This window comes from Phascolarctos cinereus, unplaced genomic scaffold, assembly GCF_003287225.1.
Source record: "Phascolarctos cinereus isolate Bilbo 61053 unplaced genomic scaffold, phaCin_HiC Scaffold_726;HRSCAF=1367, whole genome shotgun sequence".
Lineage (NCBI taxonomy): Eukaryota > Metazoa > Chordata > Mammalia > Diprotodontia > Phascolarctidae > Phascolarctos > Phascolarctos cinereus.
The window spans coordinates 361329890-361352353 of NW_027556098.1; the positions used below are offsets into that span (position 1 = coordinate 361329890).

The 22464-nt window shown below is 40.2% G+C and overlaps 1 protein-coding gene across 1 annotated transcript in view; it reads left to right on the forward strand.

Annotated features, from left to right (window-relative positions):
* Window positions 1-22464, forward strand: part of MACF1 (microtubule actin crosslinking factor 1) — a 370629-nt gene that overhangs the window by 100376 nt on the left and 247789 nt on the right. Inside the window, 1 exon segment of the mRNA XM_078145466.1 lies at window positions 19238-19299. Coding sequence (XP_078001592.1) covers window positions 19238-19299 — 62 coding nt within the window.

The window sequence follows — 22464 nt, forward strand, 5'->3', positions numbered from 1 at the left end:
GTGAACCAGGGCTCTGACAACTAAAAAGTAAAGGCTTCTTCCCATGGTATTATAGGACATATTTGTCATAGAATCCCAGAATGTTAGAATTGGAGGGAACTTTAGAGGCCTTCCAGCCCAAATTTCTCATTTTACAGATGGGGAAACCAAGGCCCACAGTGGGAAAGGGGCATAATTGATTTCTTCATTATTTCTCGTATCATAGTATTAGATATATCATAGAGTTTTTAAGTTAATGCTTTAGAGTTAATAAGGCAGAGCTAGGATGCAAATTTGAGTCTCCAGGTTCCTGATCCAGTGTACTTCATTAGACCAAACATTTCTTAAGTGCCTACCATGAACTGAGTACAGGTCCCTAAAGGCAGAGAACTACAAAGCTGCTGCTTCGAATATGAAGGTGGAGGCAGGGCCGAAGGAGAGCACAAATAACCATGATTTGGGGGGGGGGGGATAGCATAAATGGAATGGAGACTTTCTGCCAGAGTACACACTTTCACCTTTGCTTCTACAGTATTCCAAAATAACAAATTCAGAATCTTCCTATATGGGGTCTGTCCTGGGGCAGACAATTTTTAGGCACTGTCATCTGAGGACCAATCAAATATGACTTCATGTGGAGTTCTCTGTCTCTCTCCCTCTCCCTTTCCCTCTCCCCACTCCTTATGCCACCCCCCATCTAAACTAAAGAGGCAGCATAGAAACGGGGTTGATAGACCACTGAAGTCAGTCAAGTGGACTGGGGAGGAGACCTCAGGAACTGTATAAGAACAGAAAAGTCACTTAAACCTGTAGGAAAATTCAGTTTCCTCATCTGGAGAATTAGAATGTTAATACACTTCCACTCTCACGTGAGTTACTGTTAGGTAAAGCACTTTATGACTCTTAAAACACTATGTAAATCTGAATTGTCATTATTTTTGTTAATAAACTACAAGGCCGTCAGTGTGACTGGGATCTCTACCCCCAAGCTAAAGAATTTGATTAGTTTTAAGTTTTCTCTTCCTGCTTGTTACATGTTACAATGAATGCTGGAAGGTGTCTTTATTACTCTTGATCATAATTTGACAGCTTGAGTGCCAACAGTGTGCCTCACAGAATGAGATTTAGTGGCCCCTCCTTCAGCATATCCTAGAAATCTCTTGATTAAACATTCATTGCCAATATTAGGCACTTCTGTCAGCTGTCCTCAAGAATCCTGAAAAACATTCAGGAGGAGTATGTCTGTCTGGGTGATGGGTGGTGGTAGTTTAAAAAAAAAAAGAGTAAAAAGGAAACATAGGAAGGCATAGCAGGTTCCCTTATACTCTATCTTGTGTACTTTGTAAACAACCACAGGTTTTTGTGGTAGGCAGGCACAAAGTAGGGTCTCTTACTTGTTACATCTTAAATAATACAACAAAATTTGTATAACTCTTTATGGCTTACAAAGCACTCTTCTCATAGTACCCCTCTAAGATAGGGAGTGCAGGTAGACTTGTTCTTATTTAATTGAGACTCAGGTGGAATGACTTGCCCATAGTCAAATAGCTATCAACCAACCAATTTGAAAGCATTTATAGGTGACAGCTAGAGATGGTTCAGTGGAGAAAGCTCCAGCCTTAGAGTCAGGAGGACCTGAGTTCAAATCTGGCCTCAGACACTTGACACTTACTAGCTGTGTGACCTTGGGGAAGGCACTTAACCCTGATTGCCTCACCAAGAAAAAGAGAGACTGAAAGCATTTTATTAAGTGCCTACTGTGTGCCAGATATTGTGCTTGGTTCTGAGGATACAAAAGCAAAATTAAAATAGTCCCTGCCCTCAAGGAACTTATATTGGAATAGGGACAACATGTAAGTGTTCTTAAAAATAAAACATAGAATGAATACAAGGCAATCTTGTATTTGTATCACAATCAAGATTCAAATCCATGTCTTCTTGCTCCAAGTCTAGGGTTCTTTCTGTTATATTTCTCACATCCTGGTATCACAGAAGAAGTACATGCCTCCCTATTCTAAACAATAGTGATAACCCTAGCTGATATTAGTTGGCTGGTATTGATGATGGTAATTTATTGATTGACTTGTTAGTCAGGTAGTAGGAATTTATTAAATTCCTACCATGTGTCATGCACCAAGAAAGACAAAAAATAGTCCCTGATCTTAAGAAGTTAACAGTCTAATGCAAACAACTATGTACTAAAAGTTATATACAGGATAAATTGGGAGATAATCAATGGAGGGAAGGCACTAGCCTTAAGGGGGATCAGGAAAGACTTCTTGTAGAAAATAAGATTTTAGCTGGGACTTGGAGTCCGGGAGATGGAGATGAAGAAGGAGAACATTCCAGGCATGGGGGACAACCTGTGAGGATGCCTGGAGTTGGAAGATGAGATGTGGTAGAGGAACACAAGGAATCTAGTGTCACTGGGTTACAGAATATATGGGGGGTGATTAAGATATAAGAAGACCATAAGGGTCATCAGGACCAGGCCATGAAAGGCTTTAAAAGCCAGAGGATTTTTGATTCTGGAACTGGAGTTTGAGTAGGGGAGGTAACGCAGTCAGACCTGTGCCTGAGGAATTTAATCAATTTAATATCAATTTAACAGCTGAGTGGAGAATGCAGACTAACCAGAAAATTAGTGAAATAGTCTAGACATGAGATGGTGAAGGCCAACGTGGTAGCAGTGTTTTAGGAGAGAAGGGGGAATATTTGAGAGATGATATGAATGCAGATTTTACAGGATCTGGCAACAGATTGGATATGGGAGCATGAGAGAGAGTGAATAGTTGAGGACACTTTGAGGCTGTGAGTTGGGATTACTGGAACAGTGTCCTCAATAGTGATAGGAGAGGGGTTTTTTGGGGGGGGCTTGGGGAGAAATATGAGTTCCTTTTTGGATATGTTGAGTTTAAAATGTCTGCAGGCTATCTAGTTTGAAATGTTAATAGGCAACTGGAGATGCAAGATCAGAGAAGTTAGAGTTGAATAAGTAGATCTGACAATTATCAGTAGAGAAATTATAACTGAATCCATGGGAGCTGATGAGATCACCAAGTGAAGGAGTATAGAGGGAGAATAGAAGAGGGCCCCGAACAGCACTCTGAGGGACACTTATAATTAGAGAGTGTCATCTGGAAGAGCATCCAGCAAAGGAGACAGAGAAAGAGCAGTCAGATAGGTAGGAGGAAAACCAGCAAAGTGGTACCCTAAAAACCTAGAAAGAAGAGAATGTCAAGGAGGAGTGATCAATATTGTTAAAGACTGCAGAGAAGTCAAGGAAAATGAGGACTGAGAAAAGACCATTGGATTTGGTAGCTTAGAGATCATTAGTAACTTTGGAGAGAGAGCAATTTCAGTGGAATGATATGGTTGTTAAGCCAGATTGTAAGGAATTAATAAGAAAGTGAAAGGAGAGAAAGTGTAGGCACCTATTGTAGATAGTTTTTTTTGAGGAGTTTTAGCTACAAAGGAGAGAAGAGATATAGGACCATAGTTAGAGGGGATGGAAAGATCAAGAAAGGGTTTTTTCCAGGATGGGGGAGACATGGGTATGCTTGTAGGCAGTAGAAAATGAGCCAGTAAACAGGGAATGATTGAAAATAAATGAAAGAGTGAGAATGACAGAAGGGACAGTCTGTTGGAGGAGACAGAATAGAATGGGATCATTTGAATAAACTTTGGTAAGAAAAGGCCACTTTATCATGTGAGACAGGAATGAAGAAGGAAAGAGTGGCAGAAGGAATCTGAGTGATAGGAGACAGGAAAAGAGGATATGAGGGAGTTCATGGCAAATGGCCTCAATTTTTTCCCATAAAATATGAGGCAAAATTCTCAGCTAAGAGAGTAGAGGTTGTTGGGGGATGTTTAAGAAGGGATGAAAAGGTTAGGAATTGCTGCTGAATGGAGTGGGGGCGAGTGAGTTGATAAGGGAGGTATACCTAGCAGTAGTGAAGGCCCAATTGAAGTTAAGTAACATAAATTTGTAGTGAGTTGAATTGTGCAGGTGCTATATTTTTTAAACATAAAACTGTACCACTTCACTAGTACTCTTTAAATGTAGAACACCTAAAGGCAGGTCTCCAGAGTGTGTTGGGTGGGTCCTCTTTGGAAGAATATGGGCAAGAATTGCCTAGGATGAGAAGGCACAGGTAGGCAATGAGCTGCCTCTACACTGATGAGATAATGGGCCTATTGAAGTATAAGATTTTACATTTATTCATGTTAATGCTTGACACAGTATTCATCCTATTGATATCATTTGGAATTTTGATTCTACCTCCATGATGTTAGAGCTATTATGCCTGCATATGTTGCATCTGCAAATATGATAAGCATGCTTTCTATGGCAATCTCGTAGATAAAAATGTTGAAGGATATGACTAACACAATACATTAGCAATCTCCCTCCAGATTAGTATTGAGCCACTCTCTGGATACAATTGTCCAACCAGCTTTGAATTTGCTTATTTTATTACTTATTATATCATTCCACTCATCTCTTACCATCTTACTCTTAAGGATATCATGGGAAATTGTCATATTTTTCTGGATTAGCTGAGAGAAGATTTACATTTGTCTTTGGGTTGGATAGTTCTCCATCTAAAAAGGGAAAATTGGCCCTTGGTATTAAAATTGTGGGGAATGTGGTAATAGGAATCAGTAAGGAAGACTGGAAAATCATCTTATGTAGAAAAAGAGAGTTAAACTGGACCTGGCTTTGTTGCTTTAATAATGAGAGATTTGTGTATCTCAAGAAGGAACTGAAAAAATACAGTTCATTTTCAGCTTTCTTTAGTCTTAGAAAAGGCATACATTTGGCATGCATCGATAATCAGAACCTCCTTCCCAGCCTTTGACTTAACTCCCTACCCCTACTCAGTATTGTTGAAGGCTACACACAGCAGCCCTAGAGCTGGTAGTCCTCTCTGCTTCATACTCCCTTCTCCCACACATGCTCTGAGGTTGTCCTTGTAAGCAAAGGAGTGACCAGAAGCTGGACCAGAATAAAGTAGTGGATGGCAATGTTAATAACAAAACTGGGTCATCCGCCTTCTGGAGAATCAAGAGCTGGTTGTACAAATCAGTAATTTTTTTACTTCAAAGAAGGAGCTTTGTCCTTGTGCATTGTAGCTTCTAGGGACCTGGAAGATAAAGAAGGACTGGTGTCAAGAATCCTTAAGATTTATCTCCATGGTGGATTTTCCTTCTTGCTTATCTCTAATCATCCAGCAGTGCCTCTGAAGGGGATTTCTTTCTTCTTTCTGGAGGATCTGAAGGGGCTTCAGACCTTTCTGGCATATAGTAGGTGCTAAATAAATGCTTACTGTCTCCCTGTGTCTTGGTCCCTGACTCAGAAGGGTCTCATATTCTACTTTAAGCTCATATTTTAAAGATGGTGAAGTCATTTAGCAGTCAGATTATGTGCCTAGGGAGAAATAGATATTACAGCTTGCTTCCCAGGATAACTCCATGGTCACCAATGTGAAAGAATCTTTCTCATTTATAACAATTACCAGATATTTGATTTGGAGTCTGAGGATCTGGTTTTGAATGCTGTTTCTTTGAGCTCCTTCCTGTATGACATTGGGAAAGCCATTTAATTTCTTTGGTTCTCAGCTGCTACTTGAAATCTACAAATATTTTTTTTTCTTAGTTTGGTAAAAGAAGAATCCTCAGGGTTCAGCTGCCTTGTCCCCTGCTCCAACTTAATCTCTGCAAATTCTCTTCCTAATTTTAACCCTATCCTCTTCCTTTTCTTTCTTTCTGGTGAGTCCTTGAAGGGTCCTATCCCTACCTCACCTTATTAAGAATCATTGGATTCTTAGAGCTAGAAAGGTCTTATAGGTATTCTATTCCAACCTTCTCATTTTACAGATAAACTGATACTGATATGTGTTAAAGTACTTTGCCCAAGGTCATAGGGCAGGGATTTGAACCCAAGTCCTCTGACTCCAAATCTGACACACTATCCACTCAACCATTCTGCCTAGTTGTGGAAAATGAAGAATATACTGAGGGAAACTAGCTGCAGCTTATTAGAGTGACTGAGAGATTAGTTAAGGAGGGGATGGATAAGGCTGACTGTGATTCCTTACTGTTGTTAGTAAGCAAGAGGGAGATTATTAGCCATTTATTGGTGGGAGCCGTATGCCATATGCTGCATGAAGGAAGGAGCTAGGGATGGTTAAACAGGACCCATTGCATCTAAATTAATAAAAATTTGCAAGTCAAGCTCCAAGGTTGGAGTTTTATCCACTTGCACACTTTTAGCAATTGGGGCTGATTTGTTTGGAAACTTTGTTTTGTTTCTCCTCCACTCTCCTACCCCTCCTTTACTGTCTTCGGATTTTAAAACAGCATTAGCCAGAAGTCTTTCTATTTAGGGAGTCTGAGCAGAGGGCTAGTGATTACGCCTGCTCTTATCGGTGTGAGCTGTATTGGAGCTTTTAGCTGGGGCAGAGCAGAAGCCTGGCATTGGGTTCCAGAAACTCAGCTTTTCCTCTCCCCGTGTTGGGTAGAGAGCTTGTGAAGAAGCAGCAGGCTGGCGGGGGTGCCCATATGAAAAGGCCCTTCATTGTGTCTCTTCAAAATTCCATGGGCTGGTACAATTAGCCAAGAATTGGAAAACAAGTTGGAGAAACAAACAGCCCCTGTGCTGGTCCAGGCTGAAGGGATTTTTGGCCCAGGCAGAGATAAGTGCAGTGGCTTCAGGGACAAAAGGGGAGGGTCTGGGAGTGGAAGGGGGACTTGGAGACGACATTTTTGGCTGAGTTGGGAGAGAAATGTTTGGAGTTTGAATTGATGAGCTTTTTTTTTGCTGTTTGGTACCATTCCTCTCCTGGCTGGGATTGTGCTACTTTGCAAGGTGTAAGGGTGGCAGAGGGAACACTTCCCCTCTTGCATTACCATGCACTAGGAAATCAAGATTTTTTGATTGCTGGGGATAGCAAGAAACAGGCAGTGTGTGATCTTGGCACGTTGCATTCTCCTTCTGAGTACCATTTAGTCAAGTAATTTGTTTTGGAGGCCTCCGGGCTGGTTGCCTTATACTGGACTCTGCTTGAGAAGAAACCACCAATGGAGCAGGATGCTGGGCAGTGTGTAGGCTGTCCCTGACTTGTCGGTGGGACATTTAAATTGACTGGCCCTCTAGAAAAGTTACTGAGAGAAACATCTACCTAATCGATATTCACCTGGCTACAAGGCTCTGCTTTGCAATGCAGGGCTCACAATAGGGCTTGCTCCTGCCTATACTGGATTAAGCACCTCCCAGGAACCTGCCTTGTGGTTGTTGGGGGTTTTTTTGTTTGTTTGTTTGTTTTTTGTTTACAGAGTTTCTGCTCCCTTGTTATATTGTTAGCCTGCATGAAACTCTTTTCACTAAGTTGGTGCCATTTTTGGATATAAGTCAATTGCCTAGAAGAACCGGACCCATTCTTTTGGAACACTGTCCCAAGAAGGCGCTTCCTCACTCGGCTCTCTAGGGGAGGAGGCCCTTAGGAAGTGGTGGGTGGAGTTGCTTCTCTGAACTGCGTGTCTTTCAACTCAGCCTAGGGTTCCAGCCCTTTTCTGTTGTAACTGCAGAGGGGACCAAAGCCAAAAGGTGGAGGTACCTTGTGGATCCCCCTTCTTCATAGCTGTGCAGGTAGGAAGCAACCGGGGAATCATGTGGCCCAGTTATCAAGAGGAGAGAGAATTCAACGCCCACCTGCTATGCCGAATGTGCTGCATGGGTTAGTATCTGGAGCCTTCCCCTCCCTGGGACCTGAAGATCAGGCATTACTAGGGCTCTCCTTTGACTCATATAATCCCATGGTCTTTGAAATTTTCCAGGCTTTGCAGTCTTTGGTGTCATTGAAACATTGCAGTAGTTTAGACTTCCTGGGGAGCTTCTTATGGGAGGAAATGAGAGTGTAGCATGGTGACTGGGCCAGGGACATGGAGAACGTGGGCCTGGTGGTGTGTGTGTGTGTGTGTGTGTGTGTGTGTGTGTGTGTGTGTGTGTGTGTGTGTGTGTGTGTGTGTGTGTGTGTGTGAGAGAGAGAGAGAAACTTTTTATTTTGTCTTTATGTACCAGGAAAACCACTGTAACTTACAGTTACATGGTTCTGAGGGCCTGTGGTATATTTTTAGCAGAAGTAGGTTCCTTGTAGTTTATGAATTCACCCTTGGGCGGGGAAAAAGGAACAGGGAGGAGCCTGGTGTATTTTGGATGAACCACTCAGGTTTGTTCTTGGGGATTGCCTCTAAATCTTATTGCACTTGAATTTCTTAATGGCTGTGTCTGGAGAAGAGAAAATTTGGAAAGTTGATCTGAAGCAAAGATTTAAAGAAAGATTGGGAGTTGGGGAAGAAGTAAATGCTGTAATTTAGATGGTAAAGAACTGTATAATGTTGGAGCCTCCAGGGACCCTCCCTGTTGAGCCTCTTCATTTTTACTAATGGGGAAACAGGCCCAGGGGAGTTAAGGTCACGGTATATTGGTTGTAGAACCAGAGCTAGAATTGGGTCCAGTCCATTGTTCTTTCTCTCTGACTGTTGCCTCTTTCAAGGTACAAAAGTTTATATCAAGAGATATATTCCGAGTCTCCAAATCTGAACAAGATTGTAGTCCAAATAAGCAAATTGTCACTAGAAATTAAATTTTTCTTGAGCCTTTGAAAAGCAGACATGGTGCTGGATTAATGCCCTGGCTTTTCGGTGTCTTGTTCAAGTTCTTTATCTTGTGAACCACTGAGGTTTCCCTTCTGAGATCTGCTGAAAGGAATCCTCTGTAGCTTTAAAAGGTTGGAAATCAATTTAAATATCTTTCCTCCCTAAATACAGCATAGAGGGGCTGGGAAAGTGAAGTAGTTGTTGAGTTCTTAAGGGCAAAGGTCTGGTTCTTCTGGTCACCTTGCCTGCCTCCCTCTCCACTGAAGGTTTATTCATGAAGAGCTTTTATGCACTCTTTAGGCAGTCTGGCCAATAGCACCTTCCTTTCCTCTCTGCAGAGTTACTTAGTCCAAAATTTTGTTCCAGTCTATTCTCTGTAGCCTAGTGATAAGTTTCTCTTTGCTTTTTCCGCCTTGAAGAATCTGCATTGCTGGAATGAGTCTCAGAGTCTCTCCCCTCCTGCCTTTTTTAGCGTGAGCTTGAACTTCATCTAGGATTGGGCTGGTGTGAAAGGAGATTTCCATAGACATCAGCCTGAATGTAGAACACAGATGTTCTCTGTGAGACTGCAGCTTTTGGGGCATCTTGCCCCAAATTAGTCTTCTGAGCCTAGGCTTGGCCCAATACTGGGGTTATCTGATGATTTAGTTTTCAATTACAACTTAATCCCTATTGTCATTTGACATCATCCCCACACTTCAGCACCACACTCAAGAATCACACACATACAAACACATGCACTTTCTCTTATCTCTGGGAGTCCTGGAAGATCTGTGAATAACTAACTTTTCAAAGGGCATAGATTGCTGAAAGATGTCACATGACCCTCCTCCCACACCTGATTGAGGTGCCTCTAAATTTGTGTTATCTGATTTCCATTGGGCCCTCATTGCTGCAAAACTTTTATCTTTCCTTGCCTGACTGTGAACATCTTTCCTCCCTAGTGACTATTCCAAACCTATACTAAACTCCTTAAAAGCCCTATTCTCTTCTCTAAGCAGCTTTCCTTGCTTCCCACTTTCTTGAGAAAATCAAGGTATTCAGTTGGAGTTTCCTTATCTCTCACATCTCACAGTTCAAAGCTCCCTTACATCTTCACCCAGTATTTTCTCCTTTCAACCCCTCTACCTGAACTCACTATCATCCTCTCTATATCTTCCTTTAGGAGATTACTCCATGTATCATATCTTCCCTCTCTCTCATTTTTAGATTCTTCCCTTATACTCAGTTTTATTTCCAAACCTTTACTTGATGCCCCCTCGCCCCCCCAGACTCTCAAGCTGTTATTTTATATTTACCTTCCCTCTCATTGCCTGGTTTCTAGAATGTTCTTTACTCTAGTGAGGCTTTCCTTTCCTCATCACTACTCATTTCTCACTCCCTTGCAATCTGTCCTCTTACCCCACCACTCAACTGAAACTATTCTCAATTGGCTAGTGATTTTTTTTTTAAGTGAGGCAGTTGGGGGTAAGTGACTTGCCCAGAGTCACACATCTAGGAAGTATTATGTGTCTGAGGCCAGATTTGAACTCAGATTCTTCTGACTCCAGGGCCAGTGCTCTATCCACTGCAGCTGCCCCCTGCTAATGATCTTTTTAAAAAAATGCTTTTAATGCTTACTTTATTTTTATAGAATCCACGTAATCATATGATGATCAAATTATATTAGACATAAATATGGCCTATTTAAAAATTAATATCTTTTGTTTTTATGTGTTTTCAAATTTATTCCTGCTCAGTGAGCAAGTCATTGAAACAAAGAAAAAAAGAAGGGAAAAAAAACATTTCAGCAAAACCTATCAACATATCAACCACATTTAATAGTATATGCAGTTTTTCACTTCCATAGGGCTCCATCTCTGCAAAGAAGGAAGTAAAACGCATTCTCTCAACTTCTCCAGGGCCAAACTTCTAGGTTATTAGAATTAATTATGTAGGATTCACTTCCTTTTTTGTTGTTGTTGTTCTTTCCATTTACATTGTTGTAATCAGTGTGTGAATTGTTTCCCTAGCTCAGCTTCATGGTGCATAATCCATATGTCTTCTTGTGCCCTGAATTTTTCATATTCATCATTTCTTGTGAGACAGCTGGGTGGTATAGTGGATGGAGTGCTAGGACCGGAGTCAGGGAGACCTGAATTTAATATAGCTTTAGAAACTTGGTAGATGTGTAACCCAGGGCAAGTCATTTAACCTTTGTTTGCCTCAAGTTTCCTCAACTATAAAAGGGGGATAATAATAGCACCCACCTCCTAAAGTTGTTGTGAGAATCAAATGAGATAATATTTATAAAAGTGCTTAGCACCATTTTTTTCCCTTCCTTCTCTTCCTCCTCTCTCCCATGTATGGTGCAGCAATATTTTATTAAAATCTTGTACCACAATTTATTTAGACATTCTGCCATTGATGGGCATTTTCTAGATCTTTGCTACCACAAGAAATGTTGCTTGTAAATATTTTGGTGTATGTATTAACTTTCTTTTTGTCATTGACCTCCTTAGGGTATATACCCAAAAGTGGAGTCTGGGTCAAAGAGTATGGACATTTTACTAACTTTTAAAAAGATAATTCAAAATTACTTTGCAGAATGGTTGAAACTGGTAATCACTTAAGTTTTAAATCCAGTAGTCTTTTCTCAGTCCTCATCCTCTTCAACTTTGCTGCAGCTTTTGCAATTGTTGACTGCCCCTTTCTCTTGGGCACTCTGCTTCAACATTATTCACTCCTCCTGTGTGACCATTCCTTCTTAATCTCTTGTGATTGATCATTATCAGTCTTCTGTGCTCCTTGCATAGGTGTCCCCAGGACACCCTCCTGGGTCCTTTTCTATTCTTTCATCTGCTTCCATGGGTTCAAGTATCTTCTCTAAGCAGATGACTACCAAATCTACATATCCCACCTGAATTTCTCTCCTGAATTGTAGTCCTACATCATCAAACTATCTGCTCTCATTTTCATTTGCTCTCAGAATCCTTAGCTACCTTCCAGGGTCAACTCAAATGCTACTTCTCTGAACCCCCTCCCACTCCCCAGGTGGTTAGGCTCCTCCCTCCCTGTTTCCTTGTGGTATTATACTTCTTTGGGTACTTGTTATATCTCCCTGTTAGAAGGTAACATCCTTGGGAGCAGTGATTTTTATCTTGGTATCTCCAGTGCCTTGCATGTAGTAGGTGCTTTATTGAACAACATTTGTTATATTGAATGATATATAAGAAGCCCATAGCCCAAGGAGGCAGTAGTGTATGGCAAGATTAGTTTAGCTTATCTTAAGGCTCTCGACCCACTGAACCCCCTAATATTATAGGTTCATTAAAACTAAGAGCGGGAAGGAAACTTATAGTTTATCTAATGGAATCAATCCCCTCATTTTGCAGAAATGGAAAATGAGACTCACAGAGGTTAAATGACTTACCCAAGGTCACTCAGGTAGCCAGTAGATTTGTTGTAACTCAAACCCAGCTCTTTTGAACCCAAATCCAGTGCTTTCCTAAAGTATAATATTTATATATTTTTTCTCTCTACCCCCATCTTCTCTACTCTTAATCTTCCTGTCCCTCTGTCTTCTTGAACTTTCTGTCTTTCTCCCTGTACTTTCTGCCTAACCGACTTCCTTTTTCTGTCTTTTGCTCTAATGCTGTTCTCTAGATGGATTCTGGGCCAATGAAAACTTTCCTCCTAAGCCATCCACGTTCCTTCAAACTGAGTGTCTTCATCTTTGGATTTTTCAGCAAGTGGCCCAACAAGCCGTCCCTGGAGTTCTTGCTCCAGTTACTGCTGATTTTCCCATGAAACTCCAGGAGCCGTCCTAGAAATCTTCAGAGATGATTCTGCTTTTTTTTTCAAGGCTGAATGTTTGTGGTACAGTCCCAGGGGTAATCAATAGCTTTGATAGTGTGATGTTTGTTCAAGCAGGAAACAAAACGATGTCCTTTCTGTGCAACGATAAGAATCACCAGATAGGGCTCTGGGGCTATGCTTTAGAATGAGACCGCAGCCTCCCTCTTTCTGTATTTGATGGAGGGTCAGGGGCTTGTGGAAGTGTCCTTTACTGAGCTGAGATATGAATGGAAGTGAAAAAAGAGCCTCTGAAATTAACTGATGAAAAAATAATAAATTGTGCCAATGTGCACATCTAAGGTCTTTTTAATGGACAGCTGGATTCTGGGCTTTGAAGGCTTGGTTGCCTCCCCAGGCTATTCTGGAGAGGAGCTCTCAGACTCATTTGTTTTCCTTCCATATTTACCCACAAAGTGCTGCCTCCTGATGGTACAGACTTAGATGTCTATGTAATAGTACTGGTTTTTGGTTGTTGTTGTTTCAAGGTTGGAAGTGCAATGGCTACTTAGGAGCCTGGTCCCACTACTGATTGTTATAGGACACTTAACCTTCTCCAGTCTAGGCTGGTTCTCCTTTACTTAGGGAACCTATATTCAACACCTCCTCCCCCATCCCCTGCTTTCCTGGAGGCTCATCTCATTGGTGTGAACTTAGTGCTTGGCTCACTGTAGCTCAGAATTCCCAAACTCTAGAGATCTGCCAGCCTCAACCCTCCTGGCTGTAGGAATTACAGGTGTGTGCTATTGTATTTGGTTGTGATAATACAATGGCCATAGTAGATCTGTGAGGCAGCCTCGTATAATAGAAAAGAACACTGGACTTGGAGATTTGGGTTTGAATCCAGACTGTGACACTAGCTTGGTCACCTTGGACCATGTCATTAAACCTCATTACTTGCATTATCTACCTTACCTTAAAAGGAAAGGGGATTGTAAACTATAGAGTGCTATAGAAATGTGTTACTGTTATCCCCTTTCTATAAATTAGGAAACAGTTTCTGAGTGAAGTGACTTATCCACATACACAGGATTAGTTCTAGGCCCTCTCATTCCAAGTCCCATGCCCTTTTTGCTTTCCCAGCACTTAGTACAGTGCTTGACACAGAACAGGTGTTTAGTAAATGGATTTTCATTGATTCATACACATTTATTTATTTGACATTTTTCTGTAATGAATCTTTCTTGGTCCTGGTTTAGGGGTTATATGTGAAAGGTTGTGTTAAGCTTCAGCTTCCTTGGTTAGAAAGTCTCAGCCTCTCCTCATGTAAGTAGTGTTGCTTTGTGTACTGGGCATTTAAATTTTTCTGCTGACTTATTGAGATCTCGTATCTGGGAGTTAAATATTATTTTATTCTGTTATTTCCATCTGGAGAGAACTATACCTGTTGGACAGAATCCTCCAGCTTAGGGGATAGATGTTCTTTATAATCCTCTTCCAAGGGGCTTATGGTAAAGGGCTGATTTTAGGAAGGTGAAATCAATGCAATCATGGTTGCCAGTAATAATCATCTTTATGACTAGACCTCCAGTATTTCTCCCCAAGTTGAACTGGAGTTTTTTGTGCTGGTGGATGCCTGGTTGGAACTGTTGTGTTTCCCCAGTGCGTTATCTTCACAGAAGGATCTTGAAGAACTGCTAGAGTTCTTACATGTAATGGAATTAAAAGAGGACCTGAGAGTGCCAGTAGCCAGCTAAAGGAAATCAGGCAGTGGGTCTCTACCTTAACCTTTCAATTGTCCTTCAGTTAATACCATGTTAAATCTGAATATACCAAAAAAAAGGGACAAAAACAAACTGGAGGGGAAAAAACTGTATCATCCACAATTTCCCATGTAATTCTGTTTTTGTATTTTCTTTGTATATTGAAATATTTATGTTTGTTGATTAAAGAATTAAAACAATAATCCTTCAGTTTTAAGGGGAATTATGTATTTGGAGGTCAGAAACTTTGTTTAGCCACTGACAAAGTTTGTAATGTTTAGATATTTGGGGAATAGATAGTAGTGGCATTAATGAACATTTGGTGGGTGAACATTGTAGGCCCCTGTAGATTCCATCCTAGCAGAGATCTACAAGGCAGGGGGTTCACTGCTCATGCAGGAGATGACTGAAATCATCCAGGTTATATGGCAAGAGGAGGTTATTCCTCAGGAGATCAAGGATGCCTCCATTTTCCATCTCTGTAAAGGAAAAGGAAACAGGTTGTCCTGTGACAATTACATAGTTTCTCTTATGATGAGGTTGATGCACACATTGCTGGAGCTAGCTCAGCATTTGTGAGGCTCTGGAAGAAAGTTCGGTAGAAAAGGTATTAGGCTGCCTCCCATACTGAAGGTCTATGGATCTGTTGTGCTGACCTCATTGTTGTATACCTGTGAAACCTGGACAGCCTACCAGTGCCATGCTAGGAAACTGAACTGCTTCCATTTGAATTGTTTTCAGGAGATTTTTGAAGATTACCCAGCAAGATGAGGTATTGGACACTGAGGTCCTCTCTTGAGCTGAACTGCCAAGCATTCAAACTCTACTACAGAGTGCAGCTCCAATGGGCTGGCTATGTAGACTGAATGCCAAATGCACATTTACTTAAAAGACTATTTTACAGAGAATTTGCACAAGGCAAACGCTCACATGGAAGTCAGAAGAAGTGGTACGAGGACATTCTCAAGGACTTTAGTATTGATTTTGAGATGTGGAAGACACTGGCACAGGACTGCTCGGCAAGGCCTGCCCTCATCAAAGAAGGTGCTGTGTGCACTATGACAAAAGCAGAATTGCTGTAGGACAGAGGAGACATTAGATGACAAATCTTAAGCTATCTCCATCTCAAATGTTCAGACAAATTATTTGTGCCCAACCTATGGTAGAGTTTTCTGAGTTCATATTGCACTAATCAGCCACAGTCAAATACACTGTACTTTGACCCCAACATCATGATGTCATTGGTCCTCTTCAAGTACGAAGGATGAACAACATCTTAAAAAATAAAAACAAATGTTTATGTAAGTTGTTTCTGGCCACAATAATGTTGCCCTGTTTATGTAATGGAAGTCTTTTGTTTACATTGTTTCATTTGACCCATGATTAGTAACCTTGGGGCTGTGCCAAGTTTGGAGGGATTTTGAATTTAGTTATTTGGATTGCAGTAAAATGTAGGCACATTTCTACTTTCGTGCTTTATTCTCTTTTTTGGCTAATATTCTACTGTTCTTTGTGTAATTATAGGATTAAGGAATGTATGTGTGTATGCATATATACATGTGTGTGTATATATACACATTCACATTTATGTGCATAGCACTGTTCTGGATGTGATCTGGGTCAGAAAGGTACAATATTAGGTCCTTACCCTCAAGGAATCTGTTATTTCACAAGGAGATAATATATCAAAAGTTAATCACATGCTACTTATCAAAGGAGTAATTATACATAATGAGTGCTGTAGGACTCTATGGAAAGAAAACATTTTTGTGAAGTGGAATGATCAGTAAAGGTGGGGTATCAGGAGACCTGATTTCTAGTTCTAGCTGTACTACTAGTACCTGCTGTATAACGTTGGGTAGACCAGTTCACTTCTGGGCCTTAGTTTCCTGATCTATAAATGTAGGGGTTAGATATGATAACTTCTAAAGTCTCTTCCACCTTTAAAAATACCATGTTATGCTAATTTCTATGACTTCTTAGAGATCAGACTTAAGTTGAATGTTGAAGGAAGAATGATAATGGCTAGTTTTTCTATATTACTTTAAGGTTTACCAAGTGACTTTACCTAAATTCTTAATTTGGTCTTCCCGACAACCCTGGGAGGCTGGTGAGAAAACTAATGTTGAAAGAGATTAAGTGATTGGAACAGAATAAGTATTTGAGGCAGGATTCAAATTCAGGTCCTTCTAATTCTAAATCCAGCATTTTGCTCATCCTATACTGATTCAGATGAAGTTTAGATAGGTGGAAAAGAGAAAGGAGGATATTTTCAAGGGAGATAGGAACTAACATGAGCAAAAACAGAAAGGCAAGAATGAATAAGTTGTATTTAGGGAACAGTGAGTATACTAGCCTGGATGGAACATGGATGATTAAGTTTCATGTTTTACTCCCTTTCGTCATCTAGGATTCAAGCTAGAAAGTAATTTTGGAAGGAAAAAAAAAACTTTTGACAGGCATACCGTAGCCAGTTATTGGAAGGCGGCCCTGAACAGGCTAAGAAATCTGAACTTTATCCTGTGAATAGGTGAGAGCTATTGAAAATTTTTAAGCAGGGAGAGTAACATCATGAAAACTGTTTAAGGAGAATTAAGCCCTGCGTAGGGTAGGTTGGACTTGTAAGAAAATAGAATCAGGTCAGCCGCTTAGGAGGAAGCTGTTAAAATAATCTAGGAATGACGTGTTTGAGGACTTGGTGAAGGTGTTAGTGGGCATAGAAAGAGGGAATAGAAAAAAGGAAGATGACAGAATTTGGTTTAGATTTAGATTAAATTTAGATTAAAGAAAGGACTGAATCAAGGATGACTCCAGTGATTTGATATCGGGAATAATTAGTAAAAAGAGAGAAATCACAAAGAAGCAGCTAGTTTGAGGGAAAGAAAGAGATGAATTCTGTTTAGGGCTTACTGAGTGAAGATGTCGAAATGAAATGTCCAATAGATATATGGAGCTAGAAGAACTAGACTTTAAGAAATTAGGGTATGAGAGAAAGATTTGAGATTGAGAGTCATCTACATAGAAGTATTGTTGAAACTAAGTACATGGATTATTTATTTGATGGAAAGAGTATATATAGAAAAGGGAAAAAAACTAAATGTTGGAAAAATTGAAAAAAGTGGATAGCTCATATGAAGATGTAGGTCAGTCAGTAAACATTTATTAAGCACCTTCTGTGTGCCAGGCATTGTGCTAGGTCAGTGGAGTGAAGGGAGAGAAGGAACTATGAAATAAGGCCAAGTTCATAGCATGGAAGTTAAAGTTGCTGAGGATTATGGCAAAGAATGAAATAGGAAAGAAAAATGTGAGCCAGGTCCTGAAATCTTTGTGTCTTGAGGGGCGGTAGGTAACCAGTGATGAGGCTGTAGAGAGGATAGGATTAGTAGATGACAAGGACTTTAAATGAAGTTAGGTGGACAACATGTATGGAATGAGTTGTGTATGGGAAAGAAGTAACTTACATTTTCTTCTCTCCCACTGAGCCTGAGGAAATGGAAGAAGGCTACTTTTCCACAGTGGGGGTGCAGTGGAGAATGTGATGCTGCTTGTCAACTTTTAGCCTTATAGACTTTCAAAGCTATAAGGTAGATAGTGGAGGTGAATGAGAGTTCCACGAGACATAGTGCAAGGTTTTAACAGAAGGGAGAGATCTGATGGGGATGGTGGATTGAGATGAAAGTGTGGTATAGGCCCCTTAGAATGTAAGTTCCTTGGGGGCAAAACCTGGACCATAACTATTTTTGTATCTCTAGCACTTAGCACAGCTCCTTGCTATGCTAGGCTATTAATAAATTTGTTTAATTGAATTGAATTAAGAGAAGGGAAGAAATTTGGCTGAAAAGTGGTCAGTGAGGGGCTGAGATGAAGGAAGCAGTGAGGTAAGGAAAAGAGAGGACACATGTTGGGGAGATAGAATGCTGAATAAATAGGTAGGCACAGGAAGTAGAGTTCAGCCCTGGCATGGAGATTGGAGTAATGGAGTGTGATGCTGGAAGATCATCTCCTGTTGTCTTGCTCAACTCGAGTGCTCCTCCATGAAGCCTTCTCTGATCACTTAGTCGTTAAAGCTCCTCCTCAGATTACTTTCTGTTTATTTGTCTGTGTGTATAGATGTATAAATATTCATGTATATATGTATACGCACATGTGCATATACATATACACACATATACATATACATATGTGTGTATATATGTATACACACACACATACATACATGCATGCACAGAGACAGAGAGAGAGATAGGGGGAGAGAGAAGGAGGGAGGGGCAGTATTCCCCAGTAATACAGAGCAGCTAGGTGGCCTGGTGGATTGAGCACTGGGCCTGAAGTCAGGAAGATCTGAGTTCAAATCTGGCCTCAGACACTTACTAGCTATGTGACCCTAGACAAGTCACTTAACCCCTATTTGCCTCAGTTCCTCATCTGTAAAATAGGGACACACTGGAGAAGGAAATGGCAAATCACTCCAGTATCTTTGCCAAGAAAACCCCACTGGCAAAGCCTATGGGGTCACATAGAGTCACTATTGAACAACAACAGGCTGGGACTACTTCGTTTTTTGTCTTTGTATATCCCTAATATCTAGCAACAGTGCCTTGCACATAGACAATTTAATAAATATTTGCTTAATTGAATTGAACACTATTGTGAATGACCCCAGAATGTGACTTTCTGGTGCCTGTTAGCAAGATGACCATCATTTGGTATGTCTAATCCTCACTAATCTTAGAAGTAGAGGTTCTTTTCTGGTGATAAGGGTTGAAGATGTATTTAGGCTAGTCATCCCTTAGGTACAGGGTGGGACAACTTACTCAAATCAGGAAAGGAAAATTTCCATGATGCTAGATTACTGAATAGTTTTTGAAGCTCAGGTTCTTGCTGACATCTGAGAGAGAGTACAGGTTTTCCCTCAAGCTACCAGGCTCGTGTCCCCTTGCTTTTGGCAGAATCCAACCCTACCAAGGTTTCTGAGAAAATTGGGCATGGATCAGTACAGTTATGTTAGATTTTTACCTGTATAGTACTAACCAAGAATCATCTTTATGTTTCCTTAACAGATGAACGGGACCGTGTACAAAAGAAAACATTCACCAAATGGGTCAACAAGCATTTGATGAAGGTAAGGTTCTCTCATACATGCTACTCTGAGCATTGTTTCGATGGCAGCTATATATTCCCCTTCAGTTCTTCTCTTACTTCAACCCTGGTACCTGATTGAAGTATTCCAAATAGAGTATTTGGATAATTCACTATTTATTGTGTTCCTGCAGTAATCATAACAATAATACCATACTTTTGTGTAGTGCTTCATAAATTATACAGTGTACTCATATCTATTTGATCCTTACTATACTACGGTGAAGTAGGAAGGAAGGGCATTATCATTATGCTCATCTTACAAATGAAGAAACTGAGGCTCAATGAATTTAAGTAAAGCCACATGACTAGTAAGTGGTAGAACTGGGACCTTCAGAAGCCTGGTCTCTCCTGACCTCTGACTCACACTCTTGAACAGATGTTTCTTTCTACTTCAGGCTACCATTAGTACTGTGTATAGCATTGTAGGGGTAAGGTGGAGGTAGGGGTAGAAAATAAAATTTGGGTATTTTTTCCAAAGTCAAAGCAAAATCAGAATAATGTAGGTAAGATGACAAGAATGTGAGAAATTGGGCAAGTCCCTTTCCTTCTAAGGGCCTCAGTTTTCTGTTATATAGAATGAAGGGGTTAAACTAGAAGACCTCTATGATCTTTTCTAACTTAGACATCCATGTTGTCTCCTCTATCTTTCTTCTATCAATTTCCCCATAATGATAATTGTACTTACCATTATTTTCCAGAGATGGGATGGAGATTTCCAAAATGGCAGTGATGTCTGAGATTTTTTAAAGTACTTTGTCCCAAGAATGTTAAAGTACTTTACAAAGTATTTTAAATATAATTTTTTCCTTTTGTTAGTATGATCCCTGTGACATCTCTATGAAATAAGAATAGGGCTGGGAGTTTTATATCTGGGCACATGAAGGTACAAGGGACCTACTTAGGGTAATATAATGTACTCCTGGAGAACCAGGCTTTTAAATCAGAGACTCTGACTTGTAAGTTTAATACTGAGTTAGCCAGACAAGAACACCACAGCCACGTCCTGTGAGCTTGGTGTACTGTCTTGGTCTTCTAGGAGAACTTAAGATACCCTACCTTGTTTCAGACCTGCTCACTAAATCTTTCATAGTTGAATATAAATACTGTGGCTTACTGCTGCTAAGCTGTAGCTGGTGCTGCCTGGTGGATCTAAGCTTTGGTATTATATGGTAACAGTAGTCTGTAGTAGAGAGGCACCAGGGGAACACACCATAGCATTGTTAGAAATGGGAGATCAGCCAAGTTTTCGCTTAAGTCTTTACTAATTTTTCTTTTCTTCCTCCTTCTAGTCCTGATTCAAGTAGCCATTTTCCACATTTCATAGATACTAGATCATAGATTAAAGACAGCAGAAGGAACATTAGAGATCATTTAATCCAAACATTTCATCTTAAAAATTAGGAAACTGAGGCCTAGACAGATTAAGGGACTTGCACACAAATGACAGAGATAGAAGCTGAGCCCAGGTATTCCAACTGCACATCCAGTGTCCTTTCCACTAATCATACTGCCTCTTTTCAGAATGGGACTCAAGAATAATAACTAGCATTTATATAGAGCTCTAAGGTTTGTAAAACTCATTAAAAATATTATCTCATGTTATTCTCACTACATTTATCCTTACTACAACCCTAAGAGATAGTCAGTATTATTAACCTCTGGGTGAGGAGGCAGCTAGTTGGCACAGTGCTGGTCCTGGAGTCAGGAAGACTCATCTTCCTGAGTTCAAATCTGGCCTCAGACACTTCCTAGCTGTTTGACCCTGGGCAAGTCACTTAACCCTGTTTGTATCAGTTTCCTCATCTGGCAAATGAGCTGGAGAAGGAAATGGCAAACTTCTCTAATATCTCTGCCAAGAAAACCCCAAATGGGGTCAGACAGATTGAAAAATGACTCAACAACAACAGATGAGGAAACTAAATTCAGTGACTTGCCCAGGGTCACAAAGCTACTAAGTGCCTGAGGCCAGAATCGAAGTCACTGACTCCAGAGCAGTGCTATATCTGCTGTACTGCCTAACTTCATTCTGAAGCAAAAGTATCTCTAGGATCATTTCTTCCCTGTGGTATTGTTTCATATTAGAAATTGTCTCTATTATTATTTTTATATACTTAAAAATGTTTCCAATTACATGTAAAATTTTTTAACATTTAAAAAAAGTTTTGAGTTACATATTCTCTTTCTCCCTTCCCCTTCCTGCTTCTTGGAAGGCAAGCAGTTTGATATAGATTATAAATGTATAGTTATATAAAATACTTGCCATGTTGCATATTAGTTATGTTGCAAAAAAAAAAAATGCAGACCAAAAAAACCCCTCCAAAATAATAAAGTAAAAAAAGTATGCTTCAATCTATATTCAGACTCTGTTCTCTCTATCAGTTCTGTCTCTGGAAGTGGATAGCATTTTTCATCATGAGTCCTTTGGAATTGTCTTAGATCATTGTATTGCTGAAAATAGCTAAGCCATTCACAGTTGATCCTCACAAAATATTGCTGTTACAGTGTACAGTGTTCTGGTTCTGCTTAATTCACTTTGCCTAGAGTTCTTTCCAGGTTTTTCTGAAAGTATCCTGTTTGTCATTTCTTAAAGCACAACAATATTTCATCACAATCACATACTACAGTTTGTTCAGCCATTCTTCAATTAATGGACATCCCCTTAATTTCCAATTTTTTCACCACAAAGAGAGCTGCTATAAATATTTTTGTACATATAAGTCCTTTTCCTTTTTTTTTTAATCTCTTTTGGATAATGGCATCGCTGGATCAAAGGATATGAACAGTTTTATAGACTATTGAGCATAGTTCCACATTGCTCTCCAGAATGGTTGGATCAATTCACAACTCCACCAACAGTGCATTAATATCCCAGTTTTCCCACATCCCCTCCAAGATTTATCATTTTCCTTTTCTGTCATATTAGTCAATCTGATAGGTGTGAGGTGGTACCTCAGAATTGTTTTAATTTGCATTTCTCTAATCAATAGTGGTCTCTATTATTTGCTAATGAGAATTAGGATTCAGGATTTGGGATGTACAGACTTCATTGTCCCACTTTCTACAGTAAACTCACCTAAGTACATGGCTGCAGTAGCGAGAGGAATCTGGTCTTCAGTTTTTTCATGCAGTTGAGGCATATCAATTT